This window comes from Hemibagrus wyckioides, linkage group LG18 (assembly GCF_019097595.1).
Source record: "Hemibagrus wyckioides isolate EC202008001 linkage group LG18, SWU_Hwy_1.0, whole genome shotgun sequence".
NCBI classification, from domain to species: domain Eukaryota; kingdom Metazoa; phylum Chordata; class Actinopteri; order Siluriformes; family Bagridae; genus Hemibagrus; species Hemibagrus wyckioides.
In genome coordinates, this window is record NC_080727.1 from 1,327,501 (window position 1) to 1,347,500 (window position 20,000).

General features: G+C 42.3%; 1 protein-coding gene across 4 annotated transcripts in view; it reads left to right on the forward strand.

Moving 5' to 3' along the window:
- Positions 1 to 20,000, forward strand: part of LOC131368898 (ral guanine nucleotide dissociation stimulator-like) — a 45,463-nt gene that overhangs the window by 5,344 nt on the left and 20,119 nt on the right. For 2 of the 4 annotated variants that reach the window (XM_058415105.1, XM_058415107.1), the window contains exon 1: positions 15,628 to 16,006. The exons of 1 other annotated variant lie outside the window; for it this stretch is intronic. In XM_058415105.1, coding sequence (XP_058271088.1) covers positions 15,878 to 16,006 — 129 coding nt within the window. In that variant the 5' untranslated portion in view covers positions 15,628 to 15,877. Of the gene's footprint in view, positions 1 to 8,135; positions 8,495 to 15,627; positions 16,007 to 20,000 lie in introns of those variants that run through there. One more of the 4 variants, XM_058415106.1, reaches the window with a different exon arrangement.

A 20,000-nucleotide genomic window follows, 5' to 3' on the forward strand; every position in this document is an offset into this window, starting at 1 on the left:
CTTTACACACACACACACTCCAACTGTTCTTTACACACACACACACACACTCCAACTGTTCTTTACACACACACACACTCCAACTGTTCTTTACACACACACACACACTCCAACTGTTCTTTACACACACACACACACACACACACTCCAACTGTTCTTTACACACACACACACTCCAACTGTTCTTTACACACACACACACACACTCCAACTGTTCTTTACACACACACACACACACTCCAACTGTTCTTTACACACACACACACACACTCCAACTGTTCTTTACACACACACACACACACACACACTCCAACTGTTCTTTACACACACACACTCCAACTGTTCTTTACACACACACACACACTCCAACTGTTCTTTACACACACACACACACACACACTCCAACTGTTCTTTACACACACACACACACACTCCAACTGTTCTTTACACACACACACACACACTCCAACTGTTCTTTACACACACACACACACACACACACACTCCAACTGTTCTTTACACACACACACACACACACTCCAACTGTTCTTTACACACACACACACACACTCCAACTGTTCTTTACACACACACACACACACACACTCCAACTGTTCTTTACACACACACACACACTCCAACTGTTCTTTACACACACACACACACACTCCAACTGTTCTTTACACACACACACACACACACACACTCCAACTGTTCTTTACACACACACACACACACACACTCCAACTGTTCTTTACACACACACACACACACTCCAACTGTTCTTTACACACACACACACACACACTCCAACTGTTCTTTACACACACACACACACACTCCAACTGTTCTTTACACACACACACACACAAAACTCCAACTGTTCTTTACACACACACACACACACACATACACACACAAACACACACACACACACACTCCAACTGTTCTTTACACACACACACACACACACTCCAACTGTTCTTTACACACACACACACACACACACACTCCAACTGTTCTTTACACACACACACACACACACACTCCAACTGTTCTTTACACACACACACACACACACACACACTCCAACTGTTCTTTACACACACACACACACTCCAACTGTTCTTTACACACACACACACACTCCAACTGTTCTTTACACACACACACACACACACACTCCAACTGTTCTTTACACACACACACACACACACACTCCAACTGTTCTTTACACACACACACACACACACACATACACACACAAACACACACACACACTCCAACTGTTCTTTACACACACACACACACTCCAACTGTTCTTTACACACACACACACACACACACTCCAACTGTTCTTTACACACACACACACACACACACACACACACTCCAACTGTTCTTTACACACACACACTCCAACTGTTCTTTACACACACACACACACACTCCAACTGTTCTTTACACACACACACACACTCCAACTGTTCTTTACACACACACACACACACACTCCAACTGTTCTTTACACACACACACACACACACTCCAACTGTTCTTTACACACACACACACACACACACACACACTCCAACTGTTCTTTACACACACACACACACACACTCCAACTGTTCTTTATACACACACACACACACACACTCCAACTGTTCTTTACACACACACACACACACACACACACACTCCAACTGTTCTTTACACACACACACACACACACACTCCAACTGTTCTTTACACACACACACTCCAACTGTTCTTTACACACACACACACACACACACTCCAACTGTTCTTTACACACACACACACACACACACACACACACACTCCAACTGTTCTTTACACACACACACTCCAACTGTTCTTTACACACACACACAAAACTCCAACTGTTCTTTACACACACACACACACTCCAACTGTTCTTTACACACACACACACACACACTCCAACTGTTCTTTACACACACACACACACACACTCCAACTGTTCTTTACACACACACACACACACACACTCCAACTGTTCTTTACACACACACACACACACACACTCCAACTGTTCTTTACACACACACACACACACACACACTCCAACTGTTCTTTACACACACACACACACACACACTCCAACTGTTCTTTACACACACACACACACACACACACAAAACTCCAACTGTTCTTTACACACACACACACACACACTCCAACTGTTCTTTACACACACACACACACACACACTCCAACTGTTCTTTACACACACACACACAAAACTCCAACTGTTCTTTACACACACACACACACACTCCAACTGTTCTTTACACACACACACTCCAACTGTTCTTTACACACACACACACACACACACACTCCAACTGTTCTTTACACACACACACACTCCAACTGTTCTTTACACACACACACACACTCCAACTGTTCTTTACACACACACACACACACACACTCCAACTGTTCTTTACACACACACACACTCCAACTGTTCTTTACACACACACACACACACTCCAACTGTTCTTTACACACACACACACACACACTCCAACTGTTCTTTACACACATACACACACACACACTCCAACTGTTCTTTACACACACACACACACACACACTCCAACTGTTCTTTACACACACACACACACTCCAACTGTTCTTTACACACACACACACACTCCAACTGTTCTTTACACACACACACACACAAAACTCCAACTGTTCTTTACACACACACACACACACACAAAACTCCAACTGTTCTTTACACACACACACACACACACACATACACACACAAACACACACACACACTCCAACTGTTCTTTACACACACACACACACTCCAACTGTTCTTTACACACACACACACACACACACTCCAACTGTTCTTTACACACACACACACACACACACACACACAAACACACACACACATATACACACACACACACATGCATACACACACGCATACACACACACACAAACACACACACATGCATACACACACACACACTCACACACACGCATATACACACACACACACACATACACAATGCATACACACACACATGCATACACACACACACACACCAAAAACACACACACACACATGTAAGAATAAAAAATAAATTCATATATTTTATATTTATACTGTCATTATACAATTCTATCTTTACACAACATTTTTTCTTGTTAGAAAGATAATAATAATAATAATAATAATAATAGTAATAAAGCAGTTATAAAATGGTAGATACACATGAATAGTGCAGGATTAAGAACTGACTCCATTCTGTTTATCTGAAAATAACAACAGACAGAAACAACCGGACTGTCCCCAGACACTGATTTACCTCCAGCTGTTCAGAAGTGTGTGTGTGTGTGTGCCCCATCACATCGTGGTTACTATGGAGACAGAGGAGAGTGCCAAATCTCCAGATCTCTGAGGCAACAAGACCAGAATGATAGTTTCTCTTTCTTTCTTTCTTTCTTTCTTTCTTTCTTTCAACAATAATGGAATGAAACTGAACTGAAATGTGTGAATGCTGAATGTGCAGCAGGTAGATTTTTCCAATTTATCTGCCACCAGAACAAATTAGGCACGAGGCAGTTTGGGGAAGGGGCAGTTTTGGGATGGAGTGGGTTGGGGAAGGGGCAGTTTTGGGATGGAGTGAGTTGGAGACAGGGTAGTTTGGTGGTCAGTGAAATAACTGTGTTAAATGCAAAAACCTGAACACTGAATGGTAAACACTGCAGTGTGTCACTACCGTTACTGACCACCAGAGGGAGCATCAGTTCTGCTCTAATACAGCTCAGTAACATCAGCATAGTGTGTTTGTGTTTGTGTGTGTGTGTGTGTGTGTGTGTGTGTGCAAGACTGTGCAAGAGTTTTAGGAACGCACTGTTGTGCAAAACTGAGACAGCAGCTGTGAGGATAAGCTGTTTTCCACACATACACACACACACACACACACACACACACACATGTAAACAGCTGGATTTTCCCACCAGCAACAGTGTTAGTGGTTTTGTTTCAGATATCAAGATTTTGTTGTAAGTGTGTTTAAGGTGGTCTAAAAACCTCACAGTAACTCTGTGACAGTAGTTAACTGAACACACAGGGCCACAATTCCACCTTAAATACTCTCACAGGTGTTCACGCCATGGGCGTCACTAGGCCAATTTTTTTTCGCTTTAGCCCCCGTAACATTTCTACTCAGCCCTCCTAAAATTCTGCAATTCTCCATAAACTCTACACAAATTGGTGATCTCCTCAGTCCCCTTTAAATTTAATATGAAAATTTAATATGCAGACTTCGGCTCCTCCCCGTCTTTCAGCGCGTTCTTCAATCTGCAGATTGCGGCGTCGCAGAGCGAGGATCAGAGGAAAGTGTGTGTGTGTGTGTGTGTGAGATCAGGAAGACTCGTATTTGGCTTGTTCAGTACTCAAATGTTATACACATCTATGCAATACAGTGGAATGCTGCAATAAGTTTACCATCCTACCCTGATAGTCACACCTTTATTTTATTTTTTTAATTTTTTTTTATTTTTTTATTTTTTGCGATTATACCCTCATTAGGGGCTGAGGGTAATTGAAAATCCTAGAATCGTCCCTGGTTCACACTTCTCTTTTTATTTTCCTTTTCTTAATTATTCCAACTTTATGTGTGTGTGTGTGTGTGTGAGAGAGAGGGGGGTGATTTTCAGGGTTATTTTTTCTCTATTTCATCTTTGCTGTTAGGACACACACGCCAGTCATACAGTGTGTGTCTGTGTGTGTGTGTGTTTATTCTCCTTATATTTCTGTAATATCACTGTGATACCATACAGACAGAAATATACACTGAAGCATGTTTCACTTTTCTTACATGGAAGACAGACAAACACACACACACACACACAAAACTACACACTAGCTTGTCTCCTCTTGTTGGAGTGTGAGGTTTTGGCGCATGAATTAACACAGATTGATGGTCTTGCTCTGAGTCTCTCATTATGTCTGAATTAGTTTGTTGCACAAACACACACACACACACAAACACACACACACACAAACACACACACACACACACACAAACACACACACATATGCAAAAGCATATTGGGTCTGACAGTCAGGGTTTGTGTGAGAGTGTCTTATTGCTGTTCTCACGCTTTCAGATTATTTAGCATTTCACTGCCAGACACACAGGCCACACCTCCTTTACTGTGGCTGCCAGACACACAGGCCACACCTCCTTTACTGTGACTGCCAGACACACAGGCCACACCTCCTTTACTGTGACTGCCAGACACACAGGCCACACCTCCTTCACTGTGACTGCCAGACACACAGGCCACGCCTCCTTTACTGTGACTCCCAGACACACAGGCCACACATCCTTCACTGTGACTGCCAGACACACAGGCCACACCTCCTTTACTGTGACTGCCAGACACACAGGCCACACCTCCTTCACTATGACTGCCAGACACACAGGCCACACCTCCTTCACTATGACTGCCAGACACACAGGCCACACCTCCTTCACTGTGACTCCCAGACATACAGGCCACGCCTCCTTCACTGTGACTCCCAGACACACAGGCCACGCCTCCTTCACTGTGACTGCCAGACACACAGGCCACGCCTCCTTCACTGTGACTCCCAGACACACAGGCCACGCCTCCTTCACTGTGACTGCCAGACACACAAGACATGCCTCCTTCGCTGTGACTCCCAGACACACAGGCCACGCCTCCTTCACTGTGACTCCCAGACACACAGGCCACGCCTCCTTCACTGTGACTCCCAGACACACAGGCCACGCCTCCTTCACTGTGACTCCCAGACACACAGGACATGCCTCCTTCGCTGTGACTCCCAGACACACAGGCCACACCTCCTTCGCTGTGACTCCCAGACACACAGGCCACGCCTCCTTCACTGTGACTCCCAGACACACAAGACATGCCTCCTTCACTGTGACTCCCAGACACACAGGCCATGCCTCCTTCACTGTGACTCCCAGACACACAGGCCACGCCTCCTTCACTGTGACTGCCAGACACACAAGACATGCCTCCTTCACTTTGACTCCCAGACACACAGGCCACGCCTCCTTCACTGTGACTCCCAGACACACAGGCCACGCCTCCTTCACTGTGACTGCCAGACACACAAGACATGCCTCCTTCGCTGTGACTCCCAGACACACAGGCCACGCCTCCTTCACTGTGACTCCCAGACACACAGGCCACGCCTCCTTCACTGTGACTGCCAGACACACAAGACATGCCTCCTTCGCTGTGACTCCCAGACACACAGGCCACGCCTCCTTCACTGTGACTCCCAGACACACAGGCCACGCCTCCTTCACTGTGACTCCCAGACACACAGGCCACGCCTCCTTCACTGTGACTCCCAGACACACAAGACATGCCTCAGCTTATTGTGTCATTTATTCAGATCAAACTTTTTGTTTTGATCTCATGATGATGTCATGGACAGATGGAGATGATTTACTGTCTGAGACAGATGCATGAGTGTGTGTGTGTGTGTAACGAGGTGTAATTGAGCCCATAGAGCTCATATGTTGCTGTTCATTGCACTTGATGCTCCATCTGTCTCCTGGTAGACCTCCTGCAGTGCAACTGTGGTAATATTGTACAACGGGCACAGGAAGTATGTTTGTGTGTGTGTGTTTGTGTCTGTGTGAGAGAGAGAGAGAGAGAGAGAGAGAAAGAAAGAGAGACATTAGACAGAAAGAAACATACCAAACACAGATTTTATGAATATGCAAATCTAGACCCCTCCCTTAACTTCACAAGTCACACCCCCTTTTCAAGGTATACTTTTATTTCATATACAGAATTTGGTGGATATTTGGATATTGGGGTCTGACTGGCCATTTTAATTGATTCAAGACGCTGTTTTGTTGGACGTGTGTCTGTCCTTTGAAATAGAATCGCTAAAATGCTGGAATGTCAGTGTTCCAGTTTATTGCAAAACAAGGCAGAAAAAACATAAATTGTTTCCATGGTTACGTTGTAGCAAGCAAACAAGCAAACATTTTAGCTTTGAATTGTGTGATTTTATTCTAGATTGAATTTTCTAGGCAAGTGAAAGTTCACTTCCTGTTTTGCCAGGAAGCTGTGTGTTCAGGGTTGATAGCATGAGGCTCTATAATCTGCGTCATCAGAGGAAAAGGATTTCCCTTTTCTTATTCACGATGACGTTCAGCCATCCTTCACTCTTCCTCACTTCCTTTGCGAATTAATTTCTCTGAAACTTGCTCTTGCTAGGGTTAGCCCTATGCTATGCCTATGAACAGCTATGATTTCTCTCATGATCCTGATCAAAATCCATCGTTTAGCACTTAGCATTTATCTTTGACCTTATGTGGTAATTTACAGTAATTTTCACTCACTGTTATGGCTCTTTTGTGGTAGAAAGGCAGAGAATTGTATCTGAGCCTGCAAACTAGCGGCTAGTTTAGAAGCTAGTAAGCCTCTGCTAAGCTGTTAGCATGACTCGGTAGAAAATAGCAGCTAACATCTTTGCACAGAGTCAGTCTGATCCGGGTTTTCTTTCTTTGTAATAACTCTGAAGTGTTGCTGTTAGCAGGAGCAGTAAATAAAGTAAACATTAGCAAAAAGCTGATTCGTTTGTTACCTCAGAGGCTGTTGGAAGCTAGCTGGCTGTCGTACCCTAGCATTGTTCAGAGACATGTATGCTAGGCTAAATTTGGAATTATTTTATCTACTTATATCATAATTATATATTATAATATATATTTCTGTCCTGTGTTTACATCTGGGTTTGAGGCAACTGGACTAACCAAACACACACACACACACACACACACACACACGTCACAAAATCAAGTAGAAACTCCTAAAATGGTACAAAATGTTGTTTCAATTATTTATTTATTTATTGAATTATTTTATAGTTTAGATGTAGACACATACACTGTTAATGGGTGTGTGTGTGTGTGTGTGTGTGTGTGTGTGTGTTATGAATACCTGCCTCTTTCCACACCTCCACATTCCTTGAAGCCTTGTGACTACACAGGGTGTTTTCCCTCTCTCACTGCATGTGTGTGTGTGTGTGTGTGTGTGTGTGTGTGTGTGTTATAGTGCATTAGACAAGCTTCAGCTTGCACCTTGTTACAGTAATAGCAAGGTAAGCAAGCGAGAGAGAGAGAGAGATAGAAGTAAAGACTGTTAGACTCATCTGTGTTTATAATACGGGTCTCTCACAAGAATGTGAGAGAAAGAAGGTAAAGAAGGAGACAAGAAGAGAGAAAAAAAGAAGAGAGAAAGAGCGACAGATAAGAAGGAGGATAAATCACAGAAGTATGAAGAACTGAGTGGAAGAATGGAGATGAAGCCAGTGTACAGCCTGCAGAAAGCCCTCGTTCAGCCCGTCAGAATGGTCATGCTGGACCTCCATCTGTCCATCCTGGACGATCTGGTAGGCGAGACGCTCTCCTATGCTAACCTACGCTATCCTACGCTATCCTATGCAAACCTACACTAACCTACCCTAGTCAAGACCACACACACGCTTATCTCCGAGTCAAAACATGACATGTAAACATCCTAATTTTTACTGATTGACGAGCAGGTCCTGATCAGTGTGGGCGGAGCTTAAACTGGTCAGTTTACAAAATTCATGTCACTTTTTAGTTTAAAAAAATGACCTTAAAAGATAAAACCATGTTGTGTTCTCCTCCTCGGTGCAGTTCCTCAGTCAGGTAAGAGAGAGAGAGAGAGAGAACACTTCCTCACTTCCTGGTGGAGAATGCTAGCTCGAGACGTCTTATGAATTATTATTAGAGAATAAAGAGAATCCATGCCAAAGGCTGGAATGGAATTGTGCGGCTCTGCGGATTGATAGAGTCAGAAAAGTCCAGCAGCAGGACGGATGATGGATCGCTGATGTGTTTTGTTTTGCCCAATTGCAGATGATGAGAGTGCTTTCTAAAAAAAAATAAAAAAATAGCAGCCATTAGAGAGGAAGCAGAGTGGTTAGAGACAGTGCCTCTCTCTCCATTAGTTTTATCTGAAGAGTGTGACGAGTTTCAGAGTCCAAGCAATGACATAAAGCTATGAATAGATTATTAATAAACAAGTGTTTTTAAATGTACACAGCGTATCTTACACATAGTGTGAGTGAAGATGAGACCGAAAATGAGCTCTGTTATTAAAGACTCTAACAGTGAGACTTCATTTCAAATGAAATATAAAATAATATAAAAATATACACTTACAGTGACTTTTGTCAAGATCTTTGTGGTGAAACATCAATATGAGATCATTTATTAGTATGAGATCAAATGAATGAGATAACAGCGTGAGAAATGAGTGAGACAGAACAGTTTATCAGTATGAGCTAATGGGGATATGAGATAATATTTCTGTTAGTTTGATGTATTTAGTGATTGATAGATCATGAGATAAATATGAGATAATGCTATATGTCTGTGATCGATAATACATTAATTATATATTAGTCATCTATTTTGTTATCTAATGCTGATATCTCATGTTCATCTCACCTGTACACCGGTCAGCCATAACACTCTGACCAGTGCCAGGTGAAGTGAATGAGACTGAGTATCTCCTCATCATGGCCCCTGTTAGTGGGTGGGATATATTAGGCAGCAAGTCAACATTTTGTCCTCAAAGTTGATGTTAGAAGCAGTAAAAATGTACAAGTGTAAAGATTTGAGCGAGTTTGACCAAAAGGGCCAAATTGTGATGGCTAGACCACTGGATCAGAACATCTCCAAAACTGCAGCTCTTGTGGGGTGTTCCCGGTCTGCAGTGGTCAGTATCTATCAAAAGTGGTCCAAGGAAGGAACAGTGGTGAACCAGTGAACCAGGGTCATGGGTGGCCAAGGCTCATTGTTGCACGTGGGGAGAGAAGGCTGGCCCGTGTGATCCGATCCAACAGACGAGCTACTGTTGATCAAACTGCTGAAGAAGTTAATGCTGGTTCTGATAGAAAGGGGTCAGAATACACAGTGCAGGACGGGTCAGGGCTGTTTTGGCAGCAAAAGAGGGACCAACACAATATTAGACAGGTGGTCATAATGTTATGCCTGATCGGTGTATATGAATACAAGATAATATGAGTATGTGATAGTATATTAATGTGTACTAATTACTTAACGAGGTTAATGATCAGAGAATATGTGAGTATGAGATGTCAGAATGAGATAATAACAGTTTGAGATGATATGATGTCATGATGTTTCTCAGTAAGGAGATCTGAAATGTGGTGCTCTGCTGCACAGATGGAAACGTTAAAATCAAGGAAGAATCCATCATCTCTGGAGTTTTTTTTTTTAAGATGTTCTTACAGGAAATTAAATCAAATAAAACCAATGTTCTCGTTACACGAAATTCAGTTGATCAGCCAGCATTACGGTTAACTTGTGATGAAGTGACCTTAGACTTCAGAGAGAGTCTTCCTGGACTTCCCTTTAATTCCCAGTGTCTCTGTAGGTGATCAGATTCCTCTGTTTTTCTCTCTCAGCTTGTCTTTCAGCACCTTTCTGAAGAAAAGATCAGGGCTGTTGGGTGTTTAGAGATAAGAAGGACCTCCTGCTGTGTGATATCTGTCAGTTTGGGGTCAGATCCCTCTAAAAGCCCATTGTGAGGTGATCTCAGCGTGAATGAGGCGTTATCTCAGCTCACTGTCCTGGACTAATTATAACCCAGACAGATTTGAGCTCACGCTCATGGCTGCGGTTTCGGCGCCGATCTCGTACCTCTGATCTGTGGAATGATTGCACGCAAGCTAAAGCCGTGATATTAATAATAAAGTATTTACAGCATTTCTAGTCTGTAAACAGAATTGGAAAAATAAAACCAGTTTGTGATGATTTCTGTCATAAAATGAGTTACAGTAGATATTGCGATGTAATGAAGTTGTGATGTCACAATCTAACAGACACTCTAACAGATGTGATATAATACTATATGCTAGACACAGCAATTCTAATAATGTTTATAAGATGGAACTGTGGCTTTAGGACATGCTGAATTTCATCCTGTTTTCCCTCATTTCTTTCGAAAGTGATATTTCTGCAGTCCTGACTTCCAACCTTTAACCTGTTTCCACGTCACGTCTCAGAAACGCCACAGGAACTGAACAATTCAGAAAAGATGGCTCATGGGAGATCCCCTCTGTGCCTGGCTCCGAGTCCACTGTGATGTAAAGGCAGATTACAAGGAGGGATTTTCCTCGGAAGCGGTACCTGAATGCCCGTTTCTCAACACTCTCTAAATACCTCACGGACTTCTGGGAACTGAGCTTAGAGAAAATAATTTAAAACAAGATGAATGAGGGAAAGATCTGATAGTGTAACTGTGGAAAAAACAAGACTGGACCTGCATAGGAAACACTCTCTAGGAGTCAGTGTCAACACCACAGCGTTGATTGTTTTTTTGTGACAGCACACCCCTGAGAGTTTTATTCCTCTTAAACCACAGCAGTTATAAAGCACTGACACTGGAGACTCCTTCCACACATAAAGCATTAAATAACTTCTTTCACCAAAACCTTTTACACACAATCTTTCAAAATCGTTTGCAAACTTCACTTCGCTGGCTGAGGAAGGCAGCACTTTTGAGAGATATGCTTTGTTGTTTATTTTTTCTGAAGCTGAGTAACGCTGCTTTTATTTACAGTAAAGCAGGACGGTGACTCACTTAATGATATCACCCCTCATTTGATTAGCACCGGCGCTAAGCAATGCCAGCGATGCTAACCATCGGCAGGATAAAAGCAGTCCAGTTAATTAGATCAGCCTCATTTCCAGGTGTGTGTGTGTGTGTGTGTGTGTGTGTAGGAGAATACTCCTTGTTGCTTTTCCTTGAGAAGGGAGGAATGCAGACATGAAGCGAGACAAAGACATTACAATGCTGGATTCCTTCAGTGTGCTTATTAGTGAATGTCATGTGGATGAAGCTGTGTGTGTGTGTGTGTGTGAGAGAGAGAGAGAGAGCGAGAGAGACTTGTAGAACCTGGCATTGAGATCAGAATGAGCTGTCCCATCTAATCACATCCAATCATGCACCACAGAACAGAGGAGGCGGAGCCTGCAGAAGAAAGCAGACACACAACAACATGGATCTAACGCACAAATCGTTCTTTTTGTTTACAAACCTAACCACATGGCATGACCGACAGTAGGTTCTAGATTTAAGAACATTCTGGAGTAACATTGAGGTGACTCAGCTGAGGTTGGGTTCTAATGGTGAGTCACGCTGCTGTGAGTCAGCAAATCTGATGTGAAGACATCTCAGAGTTATCTCCTCACAGCGCTTCTCACGTTCCTCAGCCCTCTGAGCGTTTATCGTCACTCGTCTGTGAACATAACCGGTCCAGAGTAGAGAAATCTAGAACCTTTCCGACTCAGTAGGTCCATCGTTTATATAGAACCTTCTGAGAAATACATTAAAGAACCTGCTGTGTCTTTGGAATCCAAGACAAATGAATATTAAAATTAGATGCGTTTATATTTAAATATTAGGCCACGCCCATTGAAACGGTTCCTTTTTTACTTTGAGAGCACATAAACATTTGTACATATACATACCGTTTTATACATGAAAGCACACACACTCTCTCTCTCTCTCTCTCTCACACACACACACTCTCTCTCTCTCTCTCTCTCTCTCTCTCACACACACACACACTCTCTCTCTCTCTCTCTCTCACACACACACACACACACACACTCGAGTGCATCTTTCCAGTGCCACCTAATCAACATACTTTTTGCCTGAAGTTATTCAAAGCATGCATGTTAGTGAGTTGCTTTTGTAATTAGTGAGGGCATCTCACACACACACACACACACACACATTGCCTTTCCCGCTAGCTGTGTATCCCCTCCCCCCGCTGCATTCCTCGGCTCCATGATTGTGTTTTCAGTCGCGGCTCTTACCGGCAGTGGCTCGGCCCACACATAACACACACCAGATGTGCAAAGTAGAGCAGCCAAAACTTCCAGAGGAGGCGTGTGTGTGTGTGTGTGTGCGTGTGTGTGTGTGTGTGTGTGAGAACACTTTACTTTTTCAGTAACGACCCAATTACAAAGCTGTTTTGTTCATTTGGTAAGGGCTTGAGCTTTCCATTCTCCGTCACCTTCCAGTGAACTCGCTTCAGAGATGAGCGATCAGAGACTTCTAGGTTCAAAAACAACAAGCACTGAGTCAGCAGATCCTCTTCACAGAGTCTACTTTTGCACCAGTGCTACATAGCTGATGAAGCTAAAAGCAAACAGACATCTGTCTCACACGAAAATCTGATTCGAACCCACATCATACTTCAGTGATGTCACACACAGAGCACAGTGACCTAACGTAAACACAGGAACGTCCACTGAGGTTCATCTTTTATCTATAAACTTCTGACTCATAACTTGTGGTCAGTGGAGAGCTCGTAATGTTCCTTAAACTTTCCGAATAAAGACCTTCGTGTGTATGATGAACCCGAGGTAGACTTGCTGAAGGACACAGTGGGACTTCCTGTAGTCTGCAACCATGAACAGAACTTCACCATGTTCCTGAACACTGGAACATTATTTGGGTGGCCATCTTGGAGAACCGGTGGCACTTTTAAACACTTTTAAACCTTACTCCTAAAAAAATTTCAAATGTGGAGTTGTCAGTAAGCTGAAAGTGACATGGAGTGTAATAATAATGATGATGATGATAATAATAATAATAATAATAAGAGAGAGTTCTGACTTTAACAGTGTTATTTGATGCAGGTCTGTGTAAATTAGGGTATTTTTTGATGTAGTGTTAGGTACAGATCTATTCATTTATTGCTATCTTAGCTTCTTAGCTCCTATGCAATATTAACAATGCACATTTAGAAGCCCAGGCATCTGAGAGGATTGCAGATGAACATTTTTAAAAGTGCATGCTAACACAACAAGCTAATCCAGTTTAATGTCTTAATATTTTACATACTGTATGACCAGTGATAACAGAAATGACAATGATCAAGATACACAAATTCTGGTGATGAAAATCTAATGTATGATTTGTTGAATGTTTTCTAACTGATTCACATGACAACACACACATCTGTTACTAATCATCCCTCATTAAACTACATACACTATATTGCCAAAAGTATTGGTACACCCCTCCAAATCATTGAGTTCAGGTGTTGTTTTTCAGGTGTTGGGCTCCGCCCCTTAGTTCCAGTGAAAGGAACTCTTAATGCTTCAGCTTCATACCAAGACATTTTGGACAATTTCATGCTCTTTGTGGGAACAGTTTGGGGATGACCCCTTCCTGTTCCAACATGACTGCACACCAGTGACCAAAGCAAGGTCCATAAAGACATGGATGAGTGAGTTTGGTGTGGAGGAACTTGACTGTCCTGCACAGAGTCCTGACCTCAACCCCATAGAACACCTTTGGGATGAATTAGAGTGGAGACTGTGAGCCAGACCTTCTTGTCCAACATCAGTGCCTGACCTCACAAATGTGCTTCTAGAGGAACGGTCAAAAGTTCCCATAAACACACTCCTAAACCTTGTGGAAAGCCTTCCCAGAAGAGTTGAAGCTGTTATAGCTGCAAAGGGCGGGACAACTCCATATTACGCTCATGTGCATGCATAGGCAGACGTCCCAAAACTTTTGGCAAAATAGTGTAACTAAAACTTTAAATACATTTTGTTTAGCTCAAAGACTGATGCACTAAAAATGGCTTTTTATTGATTATAAATACAGATAAAAATCTTTTTAAATGCACCATGTAGGACCTAGCACTGAAAATGTAAAAGAATCGTACTTTGCTTATATGATGGATGTGTACTGTGTATGGTTATTACACAGTTATTACAACATTAAAATCTTACGCTTGTTATTACAGATTTTTAACAGTAAATTTATTTATATGCGGTACAGACATAAAAATGATATTATTTTGTAATGTTTATGATCCATATACTTTTGTGAAAATATTTACAATAGACAAATTACAGGTTGAAGTTTTTATATTCTGTGAAGAAATATAGATCGAGTCTAGGATTCGAATCGAATCTGATGAAGAAATCGTGTAGATAACAATAAGAGTCTAATAATGAATCGAATCTTTCAGTAAGGAAAGTAATTACTTTTAAAAAGACGATTTTTTCTTGTAATAAAGGTGTTGAAATGGCGCTAACTGGGTCATTCAGCGGTCAGTAACGGGTTCCATTCAGACTCGAACTGTTAGAGCTGGGAGCTGCTTTGTTCTAGAAGTCTCTCACGAGCGCTGGACTTGCATTGCTGACCAATCACCGCGCATTAGAACCCTTCCACGAGCGCTGAACCTTGACATTGACCAATCACTGTGCATTAGAACACTTTCTCGAGCGCTGGACGCTGATCAATCGAGCTCTCTCGCGAGAACGCTGGACAGTAAACCAATAACAACACGGGAGAAGAGTTTCACGTGCAGCGGACACTGACCAATCGGGAGCATGTCAGATAAAGCGAGGGGCGTGGTTATAGGCTTAAATGAAAAAAAAAAGAGGCCGACCCTGTGTGGGTGGGGGTGGGGGGGCGGGGAATATGAGGGGCTTTTCTCTTTCAGTTAGTTTGTGTGCGCGAGCGGAGCGGAGACCGGGGTGCAGGCGCAGGCGCGAGCCTCCGGTAACGGTCTGTAACAGCGCGTGACCGCTCCGATTTACCGCGAAGCTTTATTTCCGCTTTTGCTGCGAGACAGCTAGAACCCCGAAGGATTTAACTCCGGTATTTAAAACCCCGATGCTCGGAGTGACGGGAGCAACGCTTCGCCCTCTGCTTCTTCTGCTTCTTCTCCCACCCCGATGACGTCATGTTCGATGCCAGCGCGTGGAGGGTCCGCAGCATCTGGGACGGTGTAAAGCTCGAGGTGGTAGATCATGAAGGTCCAGTGGTGTTGCACAGCTTCACACATCTGGACCCCGAGCTGTCCCTGCTCGAGGTAATAATAATAATAATAGTAATAATAATAATCGTTGTGGTGCGCTTGTAATAAATAACATTTTATAAAATTAAAATAAAAAACATTTCAGACATGGCATTAGGAGAAATCGTGGAAATAAAATAATACATTTATTTGTTTATATTAATTTCCTATAATATATATTTTTTGCTATGGCACTGATGGTGATGCAACCAATAATAATAATAATAATAATAATAATAATAATTCATATATTTATATTCATTTGTTTAGATGTTTCTATGTGTATTGATCTTGTTGTCAAAACAATTCATGTGAATTAATTCATATAAATGTAAACGTTTCAGGCAAGACCGTAAGAGATAAGAGTGTGGAACAGTCATGCATTAAAATATAAAATATAAATAAAATGATGAGTTAATTTTATATATTCATGTGCCATTTAGTTAGATTTGCAGCAGTACAATAATGGTGATATATTATAATTATATCTTTACTAATTCTATTCATTATATTTAATTAATATTAATTATTAATATTTCATTTTATAAATGAATATAATATTATCTACTATAATAATACTTTAATAATAATATAATACATCTCTCTTGTTAATGCCAGATTTACGAAAACCGAATAAATCTCTCTGCATCCTGTCACTGATGTACACAGACTTGACAAAACAAACGCATAAATTGTATATATATTATATATTTGAATGAAATCTGGATCAGTTCTGTGTGTGTGTGTGTGTGTGTGCGCCAGCATTAGTGTCGTATGATGCCTGTACAAGCTTATGTCTATTTTAAAGTATGCAGCTGAATGCAGTGTTTATATTTAGGGAGTATCGATGCATTGGGGCGTGTGTGTGTGTGTTTGTGTGTGCTGAATGGAGACGGGATGAGTAATCAGAACGTGCTCAGTCTGAGTGCTTCCTAAGTGACTCTCAAGAGACCACAAACACACACACACACACTTCACTGATCATTCAGTAGGACCTGACTGTGTGTGTGTGTGTGTGTTATTTTTCCTCTTCAGCATGCACGGGAAGATTACAGCTTTCCACATTTCTTACGGACACGTTGTCACACACACACACACACACACTCTTTCTCTCGCTCTATCTCTTGTTCTCTCTTTTAGTTATACACTTTGTGAATGTTACTGTGGTCATTTTTGGGTCATGCTGAGGGTGTGTACACACAGAGAAGGATTGATGACACACACACGCACACACACACAAATCTCATGTGTCCTTGTATAACCTTTGCCTTGTTTGATTTACAGAGAAAAAGCTTTAATGTAGTTTCTGGACTATGACACTCTCTAGAGCGTAAAAACCCCGCCCCCAGGAGAGGGTGTGTCTTCTGCAGTAGCAGCTTGATAGCAGTACACATGGTTCATGTTTTTTGTGTGTTTGCACTCGTGTGTTTGCTCAGGAGATCGTGGTGTTAGAGAGATAACACTGCAGAGGAAATGTCTCTGTATCTGAACACGATACACTCCGCTTCACATCATGCTGTTCTTCACCTCCACCTCGTCCTCTGTTTTCTGATATCCTCCGCTTTTATCTCTTTACTCATCCTCTTACATATCTTATAGCTCTCCGGAAGTCCTGGGACTTGACCTCAGGACCCTTTGGTCAGACATGACACTTAATGGAAGTGTTTATTTTAAACTCAAATGGACCATGTTCCGGTCAGTCACAGACTGATCAGCTTCGTACTCGTCATCCGTGCTTCATGAAGCGTTTGAATCGTTTGTTTGTCCTGTATATGATTCGAGTCATTTGAATCTGTTTATCTAAATCAGTAGTTCAGACAAAGATTCACTGATTCGTTTTGTTTGGTCATTGCTGCTTTGTGTTATTTTGTCATTTGTGTGTGTTTTCTCTCTCAGACACGATGGATTGAACCACTGACTCAACTGATTCACTGAACCTTTGTTGTAGCCAAAAGATTCACTGCATCAAACATTCATAGGAGTGAATCTTGATTGAAATGATTCACTTAATCAAACAATAATTCACTGAGGGAGAGGGAACCGAATCTCAGTCTTGATTAAATTGATTCGTTTCAAATAGTAACAAACATTCTCATTCATGACTGAAATGATTCGTTCACTCAGGCTTTGATTCTGTGAATGACAAAGGGACCAATTATTGATCATGATAAAAATGACTCAGTGATTCGAGCTCAGTTTGTGATGTCACAGTCCTACATGCAATATTATGCGAATTACTATAGAATAACACGGTGTTACTGGAAACATTTAGCTACAGCGCATGCATCACAAGCTAGCTGAGTGTTAGCAGCGGTGGTTGTCATGGGAAGAGTGTGAGGATCACGACAATGAGCTCTCTGATACATCAGATTCATGTCTGCTGATTTGCATTCATGCATATTCATAGATCCTTGTGTTAGTGAGGATAAAGCTGTAGAGATAAGTTGAGAATATTTTTCTAGATATTTTCAGTTTCACTTTCACAAAATACCACAACATTATTTCTTCTAAAACTCCAACCATCCAATATGTCTGCCAAGTACACAACCTCCTCCGTCTCCTGCTCTCTTCTTCCATCTCTCTCTCTCTCTCTCTCTCTCTCTCTCTCTCTCTGTCTCTCTCTCTCTTCAATAATGCTGCTGGCGCTTTAGAAAACGATCTCCTCGCTTCTCGGAAATATCTGGGCAGGATGATATCATGCAGCTCTTCTCTTACAGAGAGAGAAAGACGACTGTAGGACGATTAATAAGGGGCAGGCTGGATGCCAGATCTTAAAAAAACCCTCTCTCCCTCAGTTACTCAGTTAAGTGTCATTTATCAGTGGACCTGAGTCATCTTAGAAATATTTGGGAGATTTTGTGTGTGTGTGTGTGAGAGAGAGAGAGAGAGACTCATTTCACCGATTATGTAGTGATATTTAACAAACACCAGTCAGGTTTCTTATTGTAGTTTATTATTTTTTTAAAAAAGGTCTCTGTTGGGAGACGTGTGTGTATTATGTCTGTGTGTGTGTGTGTGTGTGTGTGTGTAAGGAGTCTCCAGTGTCAGTGTTGTGTATCTGTGTGTGTGTGTGTGTGTGTGTAAGGAGTCTCCAGTGTCAGTGCTGTGTATCTGTGTGTGTGTGTGTGTGTGTAAGGAGTCTCCAGTGTCAGTGCTGTGTATCTGTGTGTGTGTGTGTGTGTGTGTATCAGTGTGTGTGTGTGTGTGTGTGTGTGTGTGTGTAAGGAGTCTCCAGTGTCAGCGCTGTGTATCAGTGTGTGTGTGTGTGTGTATGATGTGTGGAAGGAGTCTCCAGTGTCAGTACTGTGTATCAGTGTGTGTGTGTGTGTCAGTGTGTGTGTATCAGTGTGTGTGTGTGTGTGTGTGTGTGTGTAAGGAGTCTCCAGTGTCAGTGCTGTGTATCTGTGTGTGTGTGTGTGTCAGTGTGTGTATCAGTGTGTGTGTGTGTGTGTGTGTGTGTAAGGAGTCTCCAGTGTCAGTGCTGTGTATCAGTGTGTGTGTGTGTGTGTGTGTGTGTATCAGTGCGTGTATCAGTGTGTGTATCTGTGTGTGTGTGTGTATCAGTGTGTGTATCAGTGTGTGTGTGTGTGTGTGTGTGTGTGTGTAAGGAGTCTCCAGTGTCAGTGCTGTGTATCAGTGCGTGTATCAGTGTGTGTGTGTGTGTGTGTGAGAGAGACTCATTTCACCGATTATGTAGTGATATTTAACAAGTCTCCAGTGTCAGCGCTGTGTATCAGTGTGTGTGTGTGTGTGTGTGTGTGTAAGGAGTCTCCAGTGTCAGCGCTGTGTATCAGTGTGTGTGTGTGTGTGTGTGTGTGTGTAAGGAGTCTCCAGTGTCAGCGCTGTGTATCAGTGTGTGTGTGTGTGTGTGTGTAAGGAGTCTCCAGTGTCAGCGCTGTGTATCAGTGTGTGTGTGTGTGTGTGTGTGTGTGTGTAAGGAGTCTCCAGTGTCAGCGCTGTGTATCAGTGTGTGTGTGTGTGTGTGTGTGTGTAAGGAGTCTCCAGTGTC